At 45.1% G+C, this 19,549-nt stretch overlaps 2 protein-coding genes across 3 annotated transcripts in view; both read left to right on the top strand.

Moving 5' to 3' along the window:
• The window catches only part of FASN (fatty acid synthase), a 44,007-nt gene extending 41,558 nt beyond the window's left edge, over positions 1 to 2,449 (top strand). Inside the window, exon 43 of the mRNA XM_063351679.1 lies at positions 358 to 2,449. Coding sequence (XP_063207749.1) covers positions 358 to 495 — 138 coding nt within the window. The 3' untranslated portion in view covers positions 496 to 2,449. The remainder of the gene's footprint in view (positions 1 to 357) is intronic.
• Positions 2,450 to 4,163: 1,714 nt separating this feature from the next.
• On the top strand, positions 4,164 to 18,038 carry DUS1L (dihydrouridine synthase 1 like). 2 transcript variants are annotated; one of them, XM_063352224.1, is made up of 13 exons: positions 4,164 to 5,018; positions 6,823 to 6,931; positions 7,857 to 7,907; positions 9,652 to 9,764; positions 10,497 to 10,579; positions 10,721 to 10,824; positions 11,817 to 11,961; positions 12,589 to 12,685; positions 13,044 to 13,132; positions 13,955 to 14,121; positions 14,639 to 14,676; positions 17,263 to 17,338; positions 17,680 to 18,038. In XM_063352224.1, exons 1-13 carry the CDS (start codon positions 4,536 to 4,538, stop codon positions 17,829 to 17,831), a joined length of 1,707 nt encoding a protein of 568 aa, XP_063208294.1. In that variant the 5' UTR covers positions 4,164 to 4,535; the 3' UTR covers positions 17,832 to 18,038. The 2 variants fall into 2 exon arrangements, with proteins under 2 accessions (XP_063208294.1, XP_063208295.1); XM_063352225.1 differs by lacking the exon at positions 6,823 to 6,931 and having other exon boundaries at positions 4,525 to 5,018.
• The last annotated feature ends 1,511 nt before the right edge of the window (positions 18,039 to 19,549 follow it).

Here is a 19,549-nt window from a genome sequence, read left to right as displayed (position 1 = left end):
GGATTAGGCAAAGGGGAGGATTATTTGATTTCCTTAAGGGCGTGGAAGTTGCTACTTTATCATTCGTTCCTTGATATTGTAAATAAGTTGCTCTGTTAGCATCAGGTTGGCTGACTTCCTGCCTAGCTTGTATTTGAGTGGATCACCTGCCAGGCTGTCAAACTGGCATGCTTTAAAGCACTGCTTCCAAACAATGCCGGGCAGCTGATCTATGAAAATGTGGTGCTGTTTTCATCTGAGTTTGATACAGTGGTGTAAACTATGAGTAACTTGGAAGACTGACAAACCCAAAACAGCTACATGACCAGCTGGTTGTGAATTGTGAACGTAAAGTTTTTCTTTTTTGTATCTGTGCAGGTATGCGATGGAAAAGTATCTGTCCATGTTATTGAAGGGGATCACCGCACCTTATTGGAGGGAAATGGCGTTGAATCAATTATTGGGATCATCCACAGCTCACTGGCAGAGCCACGTGTCAGTGTCAGAGAGGGTTAACTTCTTCTGCTTACTTACGGTCAATGGTGAAGAAAACACCAACAACATTCCTTGTTATGACAGACCCCAAGGAACTCTTCCTGTTGTTCGACATCTCATCTGCTCTGCTGCCAGAACTGGGAAGTCCAGCTGAACTTGATTGGTCTCTTTCTCTCTCTTTCTTGCTCATCTTTTCCTTTCCCAACTTTTATGGGTTCTCTCTCCTCCTTCCCTTCCTGTGCTTTGTTTTCCCCTAGTATCCCTGTCCACGTTACTCTAGTGCCGTGACTCTGTCACTGTGCACAGCTATGAGGGTTCCCTACCAATGGTTGCTTCCTAAACCCTTGGCAGTATGAAAAACAAATTTAGCAGTAGGTTTCTTGTGCTCTATATTGTTTGGTCTTAACAGTATTCCAAAGGGTATGTGATAGCACTTGTTGACCAAGCCCAGTGAGCAGGGAGGGGAGCTGCAGCTGATTTCGGAGATACTTTTTGTCTGTGAAGAATCTGTCTGTAGTTAGGTCAGAAAGAGGATTCCATTAAGGCTTTTGTAACTATATTTTTTTAATTTGATATATTCTAAGTATTTATTGTGTCAAACCAGAGACGACTTACTTGGTTTTAATTTATCGTGGGTTATAGGAGAAAAGAAACATCCCTTTTTGGAGGGGAAGGTTTATTCTACGAGGGGAAGTTACCCATTTGTTAAACCAAAGTGCATCTTTGGAACAGTCTGGTTTATTTTTGTTTTTTTTTTTTCTTTTTCCTCTTTCTCCCACTGCCCTGCCCTGTTCAAAAAGGAAAAGGTAGAAGGGAGGGTTCTTGCCATCATACACTCTTTTCACTCTTTTTTTTGGGGGGGGGGGGGAAGGGGATGGCTTAATAGATGCCACTGTGTATTGAACAGCCTTAACTTGGGTGTGATTAAAAACAGGCAAAGCTGTCCCTAGGCAGGTACTTTGTTTATATTTGTGCGAGGTTCTGTGCTCCGCTCTATCAGGACCTTAGTAAAGCATTAAGACTATTTCTTTACTTTATTCCCTCCCACCTCCAGTCTCACCGCCCAACCAGACATTTGGAACGGGGCAGGAAATAGAATTCTTCAACAATAACTGAACAAATCCTCCTACCCCTGCTCTCCCATAACCAAAGCTCAGGCAAACATACAAGCATCTACCCAAAGCCCCTGTTTTATTTAGCACAGGGCTTGCTTAAGCCTCGTGTATTCATTTTCCTCTTAGTAATGAGACTGGAGATCCCACATAAGTTAGCTAAGTAATCAGTTTGATGGTATGATTTTAAGATATAGTACCTTTTTAAAGGAAACTTGCATAAGATTCAATTAAAAATTTCTTGCCTTTGCTATGCTGGATCTGTCCTTTCCGAAATCAGTAAATCCTTGCTACACTTATGACACAGAGGAGACCTGGGTAGCAACAAAGCACCAAACAGGAGGAGCTATTGTGCCTCTCAGAACCGCTGTAAGACCCCAGTTCTCTCCGACTTCATTCCCCCGTAAAGTATCCTGTTTAGTACAGGAGCATTCCAGTGACAGGAATGGGTGGCTCTTCACTACAGGTTCTGACCTAGTGTCTTTTGCTTCTACCACCCTCTGTTGATAGTGGCTGGGTTAACTGGTTTTAGTTTTATAACGTATTTCTTTTGTGAAATCTGAAATAAAACCAACATAATGTCAGCTTAAAGCATCTCCAAAATAAGTCTTGTTCTTTTTTTCTTTTTTTTTTTTTTTAATACTTTTTGGTCTGAAGAGTGTCTTTTTCTCTTTGGCTTTCCTAGTATTAAACAGAATTGATCACTAGTTGGCTTTTTGTCTTATTCTCTACTACCATTTCTTAATCCTGTGTTTCATCTGGAATCTCTCACTTCTTGGTATAAAGCAAAAACTGCTGCTGGCATATCTGATTTGGAGTCTGTAGAAATAATAACAATAATAAAGAATACTTATTATTCTGGAGCATGGCTTCTTGTTGCCATGATTTTGATACCTTCGATACAACCAAACAACACACCCCCAAGCCTGACACGGAAACTCTCAAATTCTAATTCTGGCTCCATTGTTGCAGTTTTGGACAAGCCGTTAATGCTACTGCCTCAGTTTCCCTATCTGTAAAATGGGACTAATAGCATCTACCTCAAGGTCGTTGAGAGTGTTAGATAGGCAATGGGTATAAACGCTATTAAGTTGTTAAGTGGTAGGGTAGCAAGGAGGGAAGCAGGCACTGTGTGAGGGTGAGGTGCCTTACAGCTGCGCAGAATCTAATACTGAAGAGTGGCCATGTGAACTGGGCACACGTGCATACTAGGGGACTTCATTATATCTATTGCATACTACCATGCACATCGTAGCGTAGGATACTACATAAACCAACTGTGGGCGGGAGATTGGTTGGTTTGTTCTAATTTAACAACTGGCAGTTGTAGTGAGCCTGAAAAAGGAGTTGAAAGAATCCTACTTGCCTTGGTTGTCTTGAAAGCCTAGGAGGAAAAAGAGAGTGATTAAACTTTAAGCAAACAGGTACGACAGTTCTGTGCTAAAGCGTTTAACAAGCCTGACCGGGCTCTGTGGAGGGAGCAAGGACTAATGCTCTTCCACCTGTTGAAGCAGGAGTTGGACGAGTTCTCTGTATAAACATAAATGTGCATGGTCTCATCTAAGCAAAGCTCGAAGGTACTGGTTTAGTAATAGAAGTTCCTCAAGAATTCCTTACAGCCTCTATACTCTCAATGTTCTTGTGGTTGTTGTTTGAAAAGCAGGTTGTTTTGTTTTGGGGTCCATCCCCCCCCGTAATTGTCTAATTATGAGCTGCTGCCCTGTAACCCATTATGTAACTGGCTGCTGAATACAGTGTGCCAAAAATAAAAACCTTATTAGCGCTGGTACTGCTTGTTGTTTCTCAGTAGTCCATCAGATAGACGTAGGCAGAACAATAACAGCATAACGCAAAATCAAATACTGCAGTTACTTGTTTTGAGAAGACAAGGGCAGAAGCAAAGCCCTTCACACCACAACCCTTCTATGTGAAACGGGAGTGGGAGTCTTCTGTCAACTGCTACTCCCTTTCCATCCTCCCTTTCAGCAAGCTTCCCACAGGCTTCTCTACACCATACTGATCTTAATCTCGAGACTGCAAACCACACTCCCCTGTTGGCCCTATAAACTTACATAGGCTCAAAAAGTCACAGCGGGGGCAGCACACCTTCAATCTGCAATATAGCCTTAATAGTAAGAATACGGATGCATGGCACACAGCACATCTAGCAGTTGGCATTGAAGCTATTATTTTTCCTTTGCTATTCTACCACCTTCCTGAGGGAAAAGAAATATGCCTCTTTTGCCAAAGATGATAGCTAAAAAAAAACGCAAGAAGGGGCACGGTTTAAAGGAACTGATGGCTTTAAGCAGCAATACCAGACCACGGAAGTAGAGAAACTTTCTGGTTGTGAGACAAAGGTCAAGTAAAACCCAAAAGATTTAAGGTGGAATAGTCATAAAGGAACCAGGTGTTTATTTCTCCTGCAATTAGTTTAAGTTACCATAACTGAAGATCAGATACCTTGCCAGCACAGGAGGGTCAAAAGAAAGAAAACAAAAAACAAACCCAAACCCTGGAGCAGCTGCGTAAGAGGGAAGGGGACTGCTGAAGGAGGGTGGAGAGGCTGGGTATTTAAAATAGCAGAAAGGGTTACTTGGGCCTCTAGAAGGTAGTGGAAGATAGCAGAAGAGAAAGAGAAGAGCCTGAAGCTCAGCTAGTTCTTGCAGCAGGGTTTGTCACGTGAGGGCTCGGGGCAGGGGCTGCACGGGCCGCGCACCGGCAGACGCCCGGGGCTTCTCGCCCCGCCTCACGGCCCGCGGGGCTCCGCGGCGGGGAGGCCGCCCGCTTCCGTCCTCGCAGCGCCGCGCGGGTCGAGGGCGCGTCTCGGACCGCGGGGGGTGCAGCACCTGCCGGCGCCGCGGGAGGGGCCTGTGGGGTCCCAGCCAGCGCCCGCCGCCGCGGCGGGAAGGCGGCGGAGCGCGGGGTCCCCCCGCCCGAGCCGCGCCGATGGCGCCCGGACTCCGCCGCGCGCGGCCCCTGCTGGCGGTGCCGCGGTTTCCGGGGGGGACGACGCGCGGCTGCGCTGCGGAGCCGGCCGGAGTGAGATGGCGGTGGCACCGTCCGGCCGCCTCGCTGCCCCGCCAGGGCCCAGCCATCGCGGCCGCCTCCGGGCCTCAGGCGGCGGCTGCGAGCCCCGGTACGGCGGCACGGGGTGGCGGCTGCCGCAGCGCCGCACGGGCGGGCAGGCGGGAGATGCCGAAGCTGCGCGGGGAGGCCTTCTGGAGGGAGACGCTGCGGAGCGCCCACTACGTGGTGGCGCCCATGGTGGACCAGAGCGAGCTGGCCTGGAGGCTGCTGAGCCGCCGCCACGGCGCCCAGCTCTGCTACACGCCGATGCTGCACGCCCAGGTCTTCCTCAGGGACGCCAACTACCGCCGCGAGAACCTCTACGGCGAGGCCTGTCCCGAGGACCGCCCGCTCATCGTGCAGGTGAGCGCCGCCGCCGGGAGACGCCGCCGGTCCGGCCTGGGGCGGGAGCGTCAGCGGGGCCGGCCGGGAGGAGCCGGCCCGGGCTCGCCTTGCCCCGGGTGGCGCCGCCAAATGCGGCTCCTCGCCTGCCCCGGTGCCTCAGCACGTCCAGAGCATCGCCAGATGGGCGAGTTCAAGCGAGGCAATCTCACCCCGATTTTAAAGTGATTGTATGGGGTGACAGGTCTCATTTTCTTCACCTAAATACCGTTAGCGGTACTTAGCGCATGTAGATAAGTGTGTTTTCCTGTTTATCCCCTGTCTAGCAAAGAGGATTTGGCTTCCTAACAACAGGGGCTGGAGCACTAGACTTCTCATGGGGTTTCAGTCCTCCACACCTCATCTTTAGAAATGGAGGGCAGCCGGTCTTCGAGAGTCAAGGGTTGTTCCAGATCTGATACCACTCGGGGAGGATCATGGTTTTTTGAGTCATTATCTGAAACCATGATCTCAGTGCTTAGCTCTAGAAAAAGAATGCAAGGAAGGTAGGACACACTTTTAAGCTTGTGTTGCTTCTGCTTCTTGAGTACTGTGTGAGGTTCAGGTACCTCCCTCCACTCCATCCCAGAGAGGGAGAGGGGCCCGTGGAGGTGGAGAATAGTACAGGGAAAGGCAGTCGGCATGAGCAGAGGAATGGCGTGAAGGCTTTTGAACACAGATCTTCAGCTCCGGAGGCGGTGTGTTCTGGGTGAGCCTATGTGAAGAGTGTCCATTACTGTGAGCTTCTTCCCACTCACCACTGTTGGACATAAGGCACGGAACTAACTAGAGTAGTCCCTGAATCGACCCAGGAAAGCAGTCCTTACTGATTTCTGCAATATTTCGGGGCATGCTTGGGTTTTGGTCACAGACTCTTGGAGATGGGTTAGGCAGAGGTACCTCTGAGCCCAGTCTGCGTTGTGGGCTTTGTTTAGTGTGTAAAAATCCTCACTGATGTGGCTTGGTTGGAGGCTTTCCATTGTTTCAGTCATCTCACAGAAAGAAAACGCCTTTTCTAGTTTTAGTTGGTGTCAGCCATAATTTATGTAGTGCTGTTAGGTTTGAATGACACCTTTTGCTCACACGTGTTTCAGTTTAAATACGTATTATTTAAAGATGTGATGGCATTGTTTTTTGTTAACGAATTTTAGAAAATCTGTTTAAGAGCATAAATGAAAGAATAGTCTGGGTCTCTCCTCTTCAACAAAGCAGCTTCAAATTAACCTAATTTTTCTTAATAAATTGATTTTTGCACTGTGCTTTAAATTTAAATATTAATTATATTCAAGACTGAGCATTTGACTAACAGCCCAGCGTGTCTGTTTCACACTCCATGCTAACGTGAATTCATTTCGTGGTGCTTATTGGTACCTACAAAGTTTGATTTGTCTGAAGACCCAGAGACACCACAGGTAACTCTTTTCTTCTGCACCACCTTTATGTATGAAAATGCTACAGCTGTTCATTCTACAGGGGGTTTTAACAGTTGTTCCCTCCTGTTCTTGGATCCTACATGTACTACATTCTTTGCCTCTTGAATGCTCACCTTTCTCATTTTGTCATTTGAAGGTTGAGGATCTTGAGCTGGTAAGCGTCCCAGTTTTTGTTTGGGTTTTGGTGGTTGGTTGGTTTTTTTTTTTGAGAAACGATGTTTTCTATTATTAACTGTGCGTATTATGCCTGTTTTCTGTAGCAAGTAGTTGCTTCGTAACTTATGTCATAATGTGTTGTCAGTACTTGAAGAAAGTTATCTCCTGATTATTCCACTTTTCTGTGTCTTTCTCAGTTCTGTGCCAATGACCCTGAAGTGTTTGTCCAAGCAGCGCTGTTGGCTCAAGATTATTGCGATGCCATAGACCTAAATTTGGGTTGCCCCCAAATGATTGCAAAGAGAGGTACATGCAAATCTGAACCCTGGATAAACGGAGAAATGGCATGTTTCAAATGTGAATGTTGTCAGTAAAACATCGAGAGGACCAAATTAAGCCTTGGGGTGGGGGAGTGGCTGCAGTACTGCTGAAGTCAGACTTAGTTATGCCTCCTTTAACAGGTAGTGTTCTGTAGTACCTAGAGCAAAAATTAGATATGCTAATAATTAATTCTAACTTCTCTTGAGTGACGGCTCTTGTGTCTAGAATATCCTTCAGGAAAAGTATTTTTAGCAAGAGCTTGATTTTCTTTCCGATTTCAGTTGCTCAAACAGCCTAGTTTTGTAAAACTACATTTGAAATTATATCATGCAGGCACTTAGTGTCTCCTATTTCCTCGATACTTGCACAGTTTATTCACATTAGCATATAAGAGGATAAAACCTGCTGAATCCCTTAAAGGTATTGCAAAGATAGCTATGTTTGAAACCCAGAACCAGTGTTTGAAAATTTTAGATCACTTAGAAGGTTGAGGAAAGATTTGTTCAGTAACTGCCCATTCATCTTCTAAAATCTCTTTCTAAGACTAATAGGAAATCATCAGTGGTGTACGGAGCAAATAGATCTTTTAATATGATCAGGTTTTATCCTGAAGGGAATTTTTAAACACCTGGTATAAAAAGTTGGACTTTGAGCTGCCAGTGTCAACACACCAGCCCATGGCAGTAGCGGTGAAAGTAGGGTGTGGGGATTCATCGTTCATCCTGTCCGTGTAGGGTGGTGTGGGGAACAGAATGATCCAACTATTCCAGTCTGGGCAGGACAGAGAAACTCTCTTTCTGCCAGGGAGGTGTGTAAGTTTCTGGATCTTTGTATGCGAACGTTTATGAAAGCTGTGTACCTCAGAATCTTACTCTTCTGTACAAGTCAGTCATATGCTATTTTGTTACAGGTCACTACGGAGCATTTCTGCAAGAGGAGTGGGATCTTCTTCAGAGAATGAGTAAGTCTTTTGAGAGGCCTCACTTTGAGAGGGAATGGGATGAACTTATCATGGAGAGGAGGTTTAGGGATTTTGGGGGAAAGGAGGTGCAGCATGTTTCTTTGGGGAGGGTTGTGTTTGGGTTTTTTTTCTTTCTTACTGGGTTCTAGTGGCACCCTCAAGATGGTGGTGTCCCACTACAAACTCATGCTGGATCTGATGAAAGACTTCAGTACCTGAAACAGACTTTGGGTGAAAGTGAGTCAATTAAGTCCCAATCTAATGATGGCTTAGTGCTAGTGCTAGTGCCTCTCCAACTCTAGAAACAGCAGAGCTCACAGTGCCTTACTTTTTCACTTTGAAGCTCTCGGGTGCCAGGAGTTGTGTTTCTGCTTGCAGCCACAGTTGCCCTTTTCCGATCAACTCAGCATACTCTTTCTGTCCACACTGTAGCAAGTTATGCCACTGTTCTCCAAATTTTTGTAGGATATTTTCAGACTATCGGTAGCCATAGTGAACTGTATCATATTTTTTTTAAGAAATACATTCAGAACTGATTTAAAAAGCAAGGTTTTGGTCATTGTGTAGAGCTGAGAATATGCCTTTACCCCACTTCAAAGCAAGGGTCTGAACCATGAATTTAAAGACTCTCACTTCTGTTTGTGTTCCCTGTGGTCTGGGGAATCTTGAATGATGTTTAGCACAAAGACGCTGCTGAAAACTTGGAAAGATAGACGGTGCTTCCCTGCCCGGTGTGTAATGTGGTTGTTAGGGCACTTTTCTTAGGAATGAAAGATGCAAATCAGAACAGCCTCAAGGTGAGAGGAGAACCCAAGCCATCTAGTTGGGTGAGAAGCCAGGCTGTCTAGTAAGAGAGTTGTCTTGCTAGGCTGTTGTATAAAAGGTGGTCAAAGCTTCCTCTTCCTCCTTCTTCCCCAGCCTTCTTTAAAATGATGGAGTACTATTTTCTGCTTTCACCTGTATATACCTTGTTTGCTCCTTTGAAAGGGTGATAAGAAGCACCTATCATTAGAGCTTCTAGGATTTTGATTAAGAGGAGGCGGGTGACGTCTTACATTACATATCCAAGCTCTGGAATAGAAGAGAATTTCAGGCATGCTATTGCTCAGTGTTTTCCTGTTGGCCGTCTTCAGTAGCTTTCTTTTTAGTACTTTTTTGACTCCGTGCACTGTGTAAAGACTATGGGAGTTTAACATGTTGTTCTAGATTTCACCCTGACTCTGTAACCTACGTTTACTACTTAATTGGGTCCACAGCCTACCTCAGTTGATAAGCCTCTGCTTACCATGGACATGACTGCTTGTCATGATTATTTGGGTGATAATTTGGAAAGAAGCAATGCATCTCTTGTAGGAAAGGTGGACAAGCGACTATTAATGTTGTTGGCAGAATAGAAGGAGTACAATAGCCTGTGATGGTGGCAAACCTGTATCAATTACTAAGATTTGAGGGGGGTGGTCCTTCAAAGTAAAGGTTTGATGCAGTGGAAACGTTAAGGCTATTAAATGCTGACTATTTTATGCCTTCTTGTTAGAGTGCAGATTTTGTGCTTCATGTTTTACTATTACTTGATTAACCTGTGCAATAAGGATTGCAGAGGAGGTTGCTGATTGTTTAAGCTGTGAGAACTGCGTAGCATTAACTTCAGGGTTTTTTCCATACCACACCCAGTATCAGATCTTGAGAGTAGGCACTTTTCATAGCATTGTGCAGCCCACTTACCTGTCTTTTCAATCTTTCCCAGTTTTACTGGCTAACGAGAAGCTCTCTGTTCCCATCACATGCAAAATCCGCGTTTTCCCAGAAATTGACAAGACAGTGAAGTATGCACAGATGCTGGAGAAAGCTGGCTGCCAGGTAAGGAGGCAGCTGCTCCCTGTACTCTTGCATTGGACACGTGTCTCTATGTAAAGCATCTGATGACCAGACCTTGGTGTACTGTGGAGATGAGTAGGCTACATTGTTTTACAGACGGAGAAAACGGGATGCAGAGAGATTGTATGTTTTTGGAGCCATAGGCAGCAGGTCAATGGTATGATGTGGAAGACATCATGACTTCAGAGTCTGTCTTGTAATCACTGCGCAGTGCAGCATCCTTCACTGTGGCTGAGCATCTCAGTCTAACATAGTGCCGCAGGAGGCAGTGCACATGCATGAAATCCACAGGGTTATAGCAAAAACAGTATCCAAGAACCTAGGCAGCCTTCTAGGATTTAACTACAGTTAAATTGGAAGAGACAGTCTGTTAGAGCCAGTACTGACAGTATTCAGGTCTGCTGAGGAACAAGACACATCAACATACCACAAATTCCATAATGAATCACTAATGGGAGCCAATGCAATAGGAAATACGGAGGTTCTCCCAAGATACAATCTTGTCATGCCGTGGAATAGCAAGGTGAAAGAAGCCCATGCCATGGTAGGTGAGCTGCTGGTATCTTTCTGTAATACCAAAGTCTCTGCACTGTTGAAATTGCAGTGGGAATTCAGGGGCATCCATGAAGTGTATGGGGTAAAAGGAAATTTTTGTCAGTGGATTTGTTCCGGTGGCTCATACACATGAAAAGTAAATGTAACTTTGTGTTCTAGCTGCTGACTGTGCACGGCCGTACTAAAGAACAGAAAGGACCGCTTGCTGGCGTGGCATCTTGGGAGCACATTCAAGCTGTCAGGTTAGTGAGTAGGACCAATCTTAGTGGATTTTAGCGGGGCGTGCAGTGACATTGAAGAGCAAACAAATTTGTGTGACAGGAGTAGACTTTCTGGCTTGACTCTAATTCTCAATTTTATGCATCTTTTATTCACTGGTATAGAAAGGCTGTAAGCATTCCTGTATTTGCAAATGGAAATATCCAGTGTCTCAGTGATGTGGAAGAATGTATTCGTAAGACAGGAGTGCATGGTGTCATGAGTGCAGGTAAAGAAAATTAACTTCTACTCATCATAGATGAGAATACGAACTGTTTCTTACTTCCTTAGCAGCCCCATATACATTTATTAAGAGATAGACGTAGACTGACTTGGTGAACAGCTTTGATTGAGAGCTGAGTGGCCATTCTCTCTCCTCTCGTATTGGCCATCTCTCACCAGGACCAGGAATCACTTAAAGATTTGTAAGAATTGTTATGTTGGACTTGTAGTACCATTGAGTGGGCAGCTCAAATCTAATTACTTGACAAAGGAATGTGGGACTCCTGTTGTGCTGGAATATTTTCATGATATCTGTTAATCAGTGGAATAGTTTTTAAGTGGATCTTGATGCAGTAAGTGCGTCCACTGATATTCCTGCAGATGATTCATGTTGGGTTGGGACAAGAAAGAACTGGCATAACTTCCTACAGGAAGAGCTAGGATAGACATCAGAAAAAGCTTTCAATCACTCGCACAGTTAAAGCATTCAAACATATTTGTAGAATATGTAGAATATTTGTAGAGGTTGTAGAATCTTATTTTTAGAAAATACTGGTTAACAAAAGGCTTGTGAAGCTAGTAGAGAAAAGCATAGTGAGAAGCATTGTCTGTACACTTAGCCCAGACAAATGTGAATACAGACACAGGGTAAGACACCCATTGTCCAAATATTTAACCATTGGGCAACAAAAGCAGTGTTTTTTCTATTTATTTTTTTTTTTTACGGTCTTGGTATCAAGACTGGATGCTTTTCTGTAAAATGTACTTTAATTAGATATGAGCTATTTGCCTCAATTAAGAATTGTATAGTGAAATATAGTATCCTGAGTTCAGGCTAGAGCTCAGTGGACCCTGTGTTCCTCTTTGTTGCGTACATGGCTGATGTTTCTGTGACTGGCTGGTAGAATCACAACAGAGCTGATCAAGCTCCAGAGCCTAGATTTTGTTTTCTGTTTCAATCCTGAAATGAAAGTTTGAGTATTTCTTTTCATTCCCTAGAAGGTAACCTTCATAACCCAGCTTTGTTTGAGGGCCGAAACCCATTGGTGTGGGAGATGGCTGAGGAGTATCTGGAGATAGTGCAGAAGTACCCTTGTCCATTGTCTTATGTTAGGGCTCATCTCTTCAAGCTCTGGCATCACACGTGAGTATCTCCAGAGAACTCTTAATATTTTCAGGGCTCATCCTGCTTAGCAAGTGTCTGGCTTTTCTGGACAAGGATTTGTTTGGCCAGAATTAGTGTGCTGCAAGGTTTTCTTTCCTGGACCTGGCTGGAGAGAATGTGGGCTGAGGCCTTTACCCTTCGCTGCATATCTGGGAAACAGGGCACGGGGAATGAACAAGTTACCACAAGATAAGCTAGGGCGTGCGCTCCCAGCACATCAGCTACCGTGTGGTAATTGCCCGTACGCACACACGCGCTTTATGGCAAACAGGAGTTAACTAATTCCTTGTTCGTTGTGAGGCAAGCTGTCTTGCGTTTATTGTGGAGTAAGAGCATGGGCAGTTACTGAGGAGCAGCTGATGGATGCACTGTACGTTCGTGTCAGCTTATCCCTAAGTACCTTGGTTGTGTGCCAAGTATTTATTTGGAAAAGAGGGGCAGGTATGTGTGCTTTTCTCTGGACTTACAAGAAAGAAGATAAGCTTCTACTAAAGGCAAGTGCAGCAAGAAAAATCTATATAAAGCTTTTATAAAGACATTTTTAGTTGATTTCCTCAGTCTAGCAATAATGAATAAATATGACTTGATGTTTGGGATTTGCCTCAGGCTTCAAGTTTACCAGCAGCTGCGTGAAGAATTAGCAAAAGTGAAGACTCTAGAGGGCATTGTAGATGTCAACAGGGAGCTGAAACTACGATGCCAGGTACCAAGCTGGGCCCTGATCTCCCAGAACAGCACTGTCCGCACTTGGTGGGAACTTAGCCTGTGTGTCACGCAGTTGATGTCTGTTAGTCACTCCACTGGAACTTTGTGGCTTACCAGCCTTGATATTGGTAGTTTACTACAGTAGCGGCCCCTTAAGCGTGAACGGCTTTACGTGGGATAAAGTTGATTTAGGAGTTACAAATCTGCTTCAGTTCATCTGTCTTAGTAGTTTGCCTGTATTTGACTGTCAGTAACTGTTAGTATAAATTACAATTTGTAGTTTCCTGGAGGTTGAAGTATTATTTAGAGCATTTCCTGAGAACTCCAGGAAAACTGACTGTAACTCTATGCCGCAGGAAGAAATAGCTAACCAGAAAGAAGGAGAAAAGCCAAAAGAAGGGTTGCCTTTTTTCCACTGGATCTGTCAGCCATACATCAGGCCAGGGTGAGTTATCTATTCTAACATGAACAGGTCCCCAAGGCCTTTCCCGCCCGTACCGTCAGTACAGAGCTGATAGTACGGGCGGGAAAGACAGAACTATCCAGTTCTGTTCTAGGAGCTTACATTCATTTGAAAATAAGTGAAGATATTGGATAATTTTTATTCTGGTTTGGGTTTTTCCTGGTTGTTGCTTTGTCTGTGGGGATATTGCTCACTGTATGCAGCTTCTCCTTTAGATCCTCCTCAGATTTCTCTTTCTCTGGAAAGTAAAAACGAAGAATTCCACTGCATTGCAGCTCAAAGAGAATCTGATATGCAACAGATATGCTACCTGACAGTACTTTATTGTTATACGTAACACGAATGTTGCTGGTAACTGCCAGGGTAGCAAAGATGGGCACTCGACTGTATTCTATAAAGGATGCTTGTGTTGTATGGACAAGCTTTTCAGTTAGTTTGTTCCCTTTCTGTTGTGAAAATTGGGCTGAAGAAGAGAGCAAGCGTGTTAAGATTAATACTTCAGTAAAAACTGAAGTAAAACCTGGGAATAACAGGTTAACAGGTGCCTAACCAATTTAACTGGCCAACTTTTATTGACTTTCCAACCAATATATCTGGCAGCGTGTCTGTTATTAACAATGGTAACAAATGGTAACAAAAAAGTTAGGTTTTTATATCCCACTTCTAAGGGCAATGACAATTCCTTGTAATTTTGCCATGATAGAAAGGTTTACCGTTTACCCAGAGTTCTGTAAACCAGAATAGTGGCCAGGGAGCACCTACTTCTTCCCTTCAGACAACTTAGGATGATATTCACTGTTTCAGGCCAAAGGAGAGATGCAAGGAGAATGGAGCCAGTGGGACTGAAAAAGGTGTGCGCGGAAAACGTGCTCTGGAAGAGGAAGAAGATGGAAATGCTGAGCTTCTGTCAAAGAATAAGCAAAAAAAGAAGTTAAGAAATCCAAATAAAAGCTTTGATCCATCTTTAAAACGTAAGTTCCATTTATTGGCGTAAATGCATGGAAAGTTGCTAATACCACATTTGTCATAAATTGCCACTATTTTCCTTGTCAATGTAGTTGTAGAAGCTTCTTTTAAAAGAGGGAGGATTATTGGGAAATTTTGATAGTATGCAATGTGACTCAAATTATGTTCATTAGTTAAACAACCAAAGAAGTTGGTCACTGATCCACTATAAGAATCTTTTTAAGATCAAAATGCTTTACAAAGTAACTTGTAGCTGTAGCTAGTATTTGAAATTGGAATTTCATATGCATTTCAAGCAGATGTCCTCGTCTTTTACACCTTATTTGAGGATTAAAATTTTCTATGCTTGGATTTAGCTTAGGGGCACTTGAAAAGTCAAAGTATCTTTACCTTTGCACTGTTCTTTGAGGTACTTTATTTCAAAAACAGTCTCTCTCTGGCTAGAAAAGCGCCAAGCTTTGTCTGATCCTGATTATTTTTTTTAACTTACCATTGCTGAAATCAGGTCTCTCTCTTTTCCAGCAAAATATGCAAAATGTGATCAATGTGGAAACCCTAAGGTAAGTCAGTGCCAGTGTCCATTAAATGGGAATTAAACGACCAGGTAGTGGTAGATGGCTCAATGGCCAGATGGAGATCAGTGACAAGTGGTGTCCCTCGGGGGTCTGTACTGGGACCAGTACTGTTTAATGCCTTCGTCAGACGTAGACAGTGGGATCAAGTGCACCCTCAGCAAGTTTGCCAACACCACCAAGCTGCGTGGTGCGGTTGACGCAACTGAGGGACAGGATGCCATCCAGAGGGACCCGGACAGGCTGGAGAAGTGGGTCTGTGGGAACCTCATGGGGTTCAACAAGGCCAAGTGCAAAGTCCTGCATGTGGGTCGGGGCAGCCCCCGGTATCAATACAGGCTGGGGATGGAGGGATTGCGAAAAAGGACTTGGGGTTACTGGTGGGTGAAAAGCTGGCCATGGGCCTGCAATGCGTGCTGGCAGCTCAGAAAGGCACCCGCAGCCTGGGCTGCATCCCCAGCAGCGGGGGCAGCAGGGCTGGGGGGGGATTCTGCCCCTCTGCTCTGCTCTGGGGAGACCCCCCCGCAGTGCTGCCTCCAGCTCTGGGGCACCAACAGCAGCAGGACACGGAGCTGTTGGAGCGGGGCCAGAGGAGGCCCCGGAGATGCTGGGAGGGCTGGAGCCCCTCTGCTGTGAGGACAGGCTGAGAGAGCTGGGGGGGTTCAGCCTGGAGAAGAGAAGGCTCCGGGGAGACCTTCCAGCCCCTTGCAGTTCCTACAGGGGCTCCAGGAAAGATGGGGACAGACTTTTTTAGCAGGGCTGTTGCGATAGGACAAGGGGTAATGGCTTTAAACTGAAAGCGAGGAGATTTAGACTAGTTAAAAGGAAAGTTTTTTACGCTGAGGATGGTGAGACCCTGGCCCACGTTACCCAAAGACGTGGTGGATGTCGCTGCTTGTTGCAGGGGGGGTGTAGAATAGATGGCCTTTAAAGGTCCCCTCCAACCCAAACTATTCTATCATTCTGTTCTATGATTCTAAATTCTCTTACTAGGGTTAGTGGTGGGTGGTGTTTTCCTGCGAGGATTGGGAATTTGAGTAACTGGCGTGGTTATCGGTGTACTAATACAAAGATTTTAGACAGCACGGCAGCGCGGTCTGTGGCGAGTGTCGGCAGCAGCTGCAGCTCTGGCTTTTGTTGGGTTTGTATCTCTGCCCTTAATCGGAACAAGAATGAACACCCAGTCAGCTCTGGTGTTGCGAGCAGATTAACATCAGCTTTCACCAGCTGTTTTTCAGGTTGTGTATAGTATATATATTTGAAACTTTATATATGAAACTTCATATATTTTGTATTTGAAAAGAGTTAATTGGGTTTTTATTTTCCCTCGGGGAACATAGCCGTTTCCTTTGACAGGGTGATGTTGCTGAGCTGAGTGAGCAGAGTGTATTTATTGCTGCTAATACACCTGTGCACGCAGACACACGAGCAGGTCGTAAGACACAAGGAATAATTTTGTGTTCTAGCAGAAACTGTAGCATTGCAGCTAAGGGGGTGAGGACACAGGGACACAGGCTTGTGGCGTTGCTCTTCTGTAACGCTTTATAGCACCTTAGAAATAGCAGACAGCTGGGGCTCAATTTGGAGCTGCAGCTACAGAGGAAAATATTTTTCTTGCTGTCTTAGTTATTGGGAGAACATTGCGCATTCATCGGGCCTGCTTTCAAGGCCGTCCTGTTACGTGGCTAAGCCAGGTGACACGGCTTGGTGCATCAACCATGACTGTCTGAGGCTGGGCTTAGTGTCATTTTTGTTTTGCTCTTACAGCGTTGTAATGTCGCAGGCAGCCCTTGAACTCTTGTGACTGGGCCTGGGCTCGTTTGTGTGTGTTGGTTTTTGTTTTGGATTGTATGTGTCTAAGCCATGTCATGGAACGGGGGGAGACCAAAAATACAAACAAACAAAAAGTTCAACCAGGGCTCCCTCCGTGGGGTGGAGGGAGACACACCAAACAGCAAAACCCCACTTTCCTAAAGGGTCACTGAGCGTGTGTGAGCCAAAGCCCCAGAGACGCTCTGTCCGCTACAGCCGAGACTCAACTGCTGCTCTCCCCTAAGGGCCATACGTTACATTTTAATAGATATTTGTTAAAATATATACTATATTTTAAGCTGCAAGTAGGGAAGTAATTGCTGGGGTAACATTTATTTTAAGTGTAGCTACAGAGAGCAGCAAGCACGCAGGTCAGGCGCTGTGTTTCACATCCTGCTTTTGCACAGAACTGCAGCAAACGTCACAAGGCTTGTTCCAAAGTGCTGGTGGCACCTGCCTGCTTGTGTTGTGTAACTCAGGCTGCCCAACAGATTCCTGATGTTGCAGAAGTTGAACGTGGAATTTTTTTTGTTTATTTTGTTTTGTTTTTTGTTCTCGAAATGCAAACAGTTGGTAGCTGCCCCCCCGTAGGACAGCTCTGTCAGCTTCCTTACACCGAGGTGTGACAGCCTAACATACGAGTTTGTGTTTTTAACCCAAGGTCTAAATGTGCACAGCTGTACCGTTGTTGCTGCTTACTATAGAAACCAATAATAATTTTATTTCACTGATCCAAGCTTCTTTATGCTCTTCCCAACCCAGGGCAATAAATGTGTGTTTAACATGTGCCGAGGATGCTGTAAGAAAAGGGCATTCAAAGAGACAGCAGACTGTCCGGGTAAGTGCAGCAGACCTCACCTTGCAAGGCCTTGAGCAAATGCCTCGTCTCCCGTGTCTGTTCATTCCTGCAATCTTTGGTTTATGGGGTGTGTGTTAAAATCTACATACATACCTATCTAAAATTCTAAAGTACAAGTTTAAAAGCCTACTCTTCGTTCTATGTACAGAACTTCTTCTGCTTCCAAAGCTTTGGGATGCATAATTTCCAGACTATGAGGACCCAGTTTGTGTAACTATAAGGAATGAGCTATTCTGTTTAGCAGTGCAGTCATCTTATTTCAGTTTCTTTTTTTTTTTTTTTTCTTCTCTCCCCCCCCGCCTTCATCCTTGCTTCTTCAGGTCATGGATTGCTTTTTAAGACCAAATATGAAAAATCCCTTTCATGGCAGAGTAGTCAAAGAGTAATTCAAACCCCAGAGATAAGTCGGAGAGGAGCTGTAGATGTGGGGGAGACGGCCGCACTGGAGGAGGCTGGTGACAGCGCAGTGTGACGCTTGGGAAATGAGGAGTTAAAGAGCTCCTGCCAGGCCTCTGCTTCCCTGGGCCAAAGAAGGTGTCGTCTCCAGCTCACCCTCAGCTGTGTGAACTTGTTCCACGGGTTTATTTTAAGTTCTGGAAAAGTTTTATTTAAGTAAAAAGCTGCTTACTCAGGGAATTTTCCTGCATTTGAAATAAAAAGGATGCAATTGAATATCTCATGCTGTGTTTGAAAGACTGAAAATGCTGCATTTTTGAGCGGAGGCAACCTCTATAAGCTGCCATCACAGTCTGCCTCTTGTATGTCCATTAACCCTTCGTGTCCTGTTTTTAATATTGGGGAATAAATTTCTTGTATTAGAACAGCCTTCTGGTGCGCTAAAAGTAGCAATCTCGATTTCTTCACTAACAGCAATGTGTCACGTTTGTCCGAGTTTCAGCAGGCCGCCTTTGCGCTGCAGAAGGAAATGTAGCAGCACTTTGAAAACGTGACTGTAAAACTATAGGGTGTTGCTATAACCACACTGTCTATTAATGATTATTAGTTTTATACAGTATGATAAAGCTTACTGGTCTGCCCTGAGCCAAAGGCTGGGGGGGGGGATGAAATCCCTATTTTAATAGTGAGGGGTGTCTGAAATTACATGCTGAATTAGACCGAATTCCACGACCCTTTCCATGCTCAAAGTCTCATACTTAATTATATGATCATTCTTTCTCCTTCCCACCTGATACTTCTGGGAGAAGTGTGTCAAAACCAGATGCAGGTCTGCACCCACAAGGCCCCTACCTGGCTTTTACCCTTTTCCCCCGGGGGGTCTGGGTGTCAGCGCAGTCTCCCAGGGCTCAGGATGCTGTAATGGATGTAGCAGCCAAAAAAAACCACCCAGAAACCAAAAAAGCAATAATCTGCACCTGTTGAACAGACTGAAGAAATGGAAGTCAAGCCATCCCATGCTTAAGCTTAACCACTGCGCAACGGCAGGACCCACTTCCCGCAAGTCAAACCTCTGCTTCCCAGGAGATTGGGAGGGCAGGCCCCGCTTGCTGGACTAAGCGTGCCTGTTCTGAGCCTGCAAGTTTGCCTCCATGGAGGCAGGTTTTATTCATAACTGGTCTCTATTTTTTTTTTTTTTTTTTTTTTTTTGTTAGTTTTAGTTTATTCTAGGCTGGTGTGTAACCTAACGTTTCTCTATCAGCCAACTGCAGCACTATGGTGTAGTCAAGCCAGCAGTTTTGTAAGTTTTGCAAATAAAGCAAGCAAATTGCCAACACAACGTCTGGCAAGTTGACCATCGTACAGGATGCAGTAACGTGCTGAGTGGAGGCGCTGTATTATCAGCTTCTGTCTCTAGTTGTGAAGAGCTGGTGGGTGCTGGGGGTAGGGGGAGCCTCTTCCTTTCACAACCTGCTCATCCTGTTGTGGCTGGTGCTGCGTGTTCTTCTGTTCAACCTGTGCCACCCAACCTCCACAGACTGGAGCTGATTCTGATGTGTACCTTACACAGGTTAAAATCGGTCGTTCAGCATCAGCGCTGGACGTACGTATTTAGCTGTTTTGAACACCACTGGGAGGACAGGAGCCAGGAGAGAGACGTTTAGGGCTTCTTTCTTTGATCCTTCATCTGACAGACATTGATTTTTCTAGAATTCTGATTGCAGATAGTCTTCCTCTGCCTGTCAGAATCTGTCGGATATTCCCTTTTGGAAGTGACACTAGGTCTGAAAGGAA

The sequence above is a fragment of the Chroicocephalus ridibundus genome, chromosome 14 (genome assembly GCF_963924245.1).
Source record: "Chroicocephalus ridibundus chromosome 14, bChrRid1.1, whole genome shotgun sequence".
Lineage (NCBI taxonomy): Eukaryota > Metazoa > Chordata > Aves > Charadriiformes > Laridae > Chroicocephalus > Chroicocephalus ridibundus.
Note: the sequence above shows the minus strand (reverse complement) of the source record. Positions and strands in the feature narration are given on the sequence as shown.

Coding starts and splice junctions, on each gene's coding strand:
- DUS1L (XM_063352224.1), top strand. CDS start 4,536: ATGGCGCCCGGACTCCGCCGCGCGCGGCCCCTGCTGGCGGTGCCGCGG. Junction 13,133..13,954: donor CAGCCATACATCAGGCCAGG/GTGAGTTATCTA, acceptor TCACTGTTTCAG/GCCAAAGGAGAGATGCAAGG. Junction 14,677..17,262: donor ATCAATGTGGAAACCCTAAG/GTAAGTCAGTGC, acceptor TTCCCAACCCAG/GGCAATAAATGTGTGTTTAA.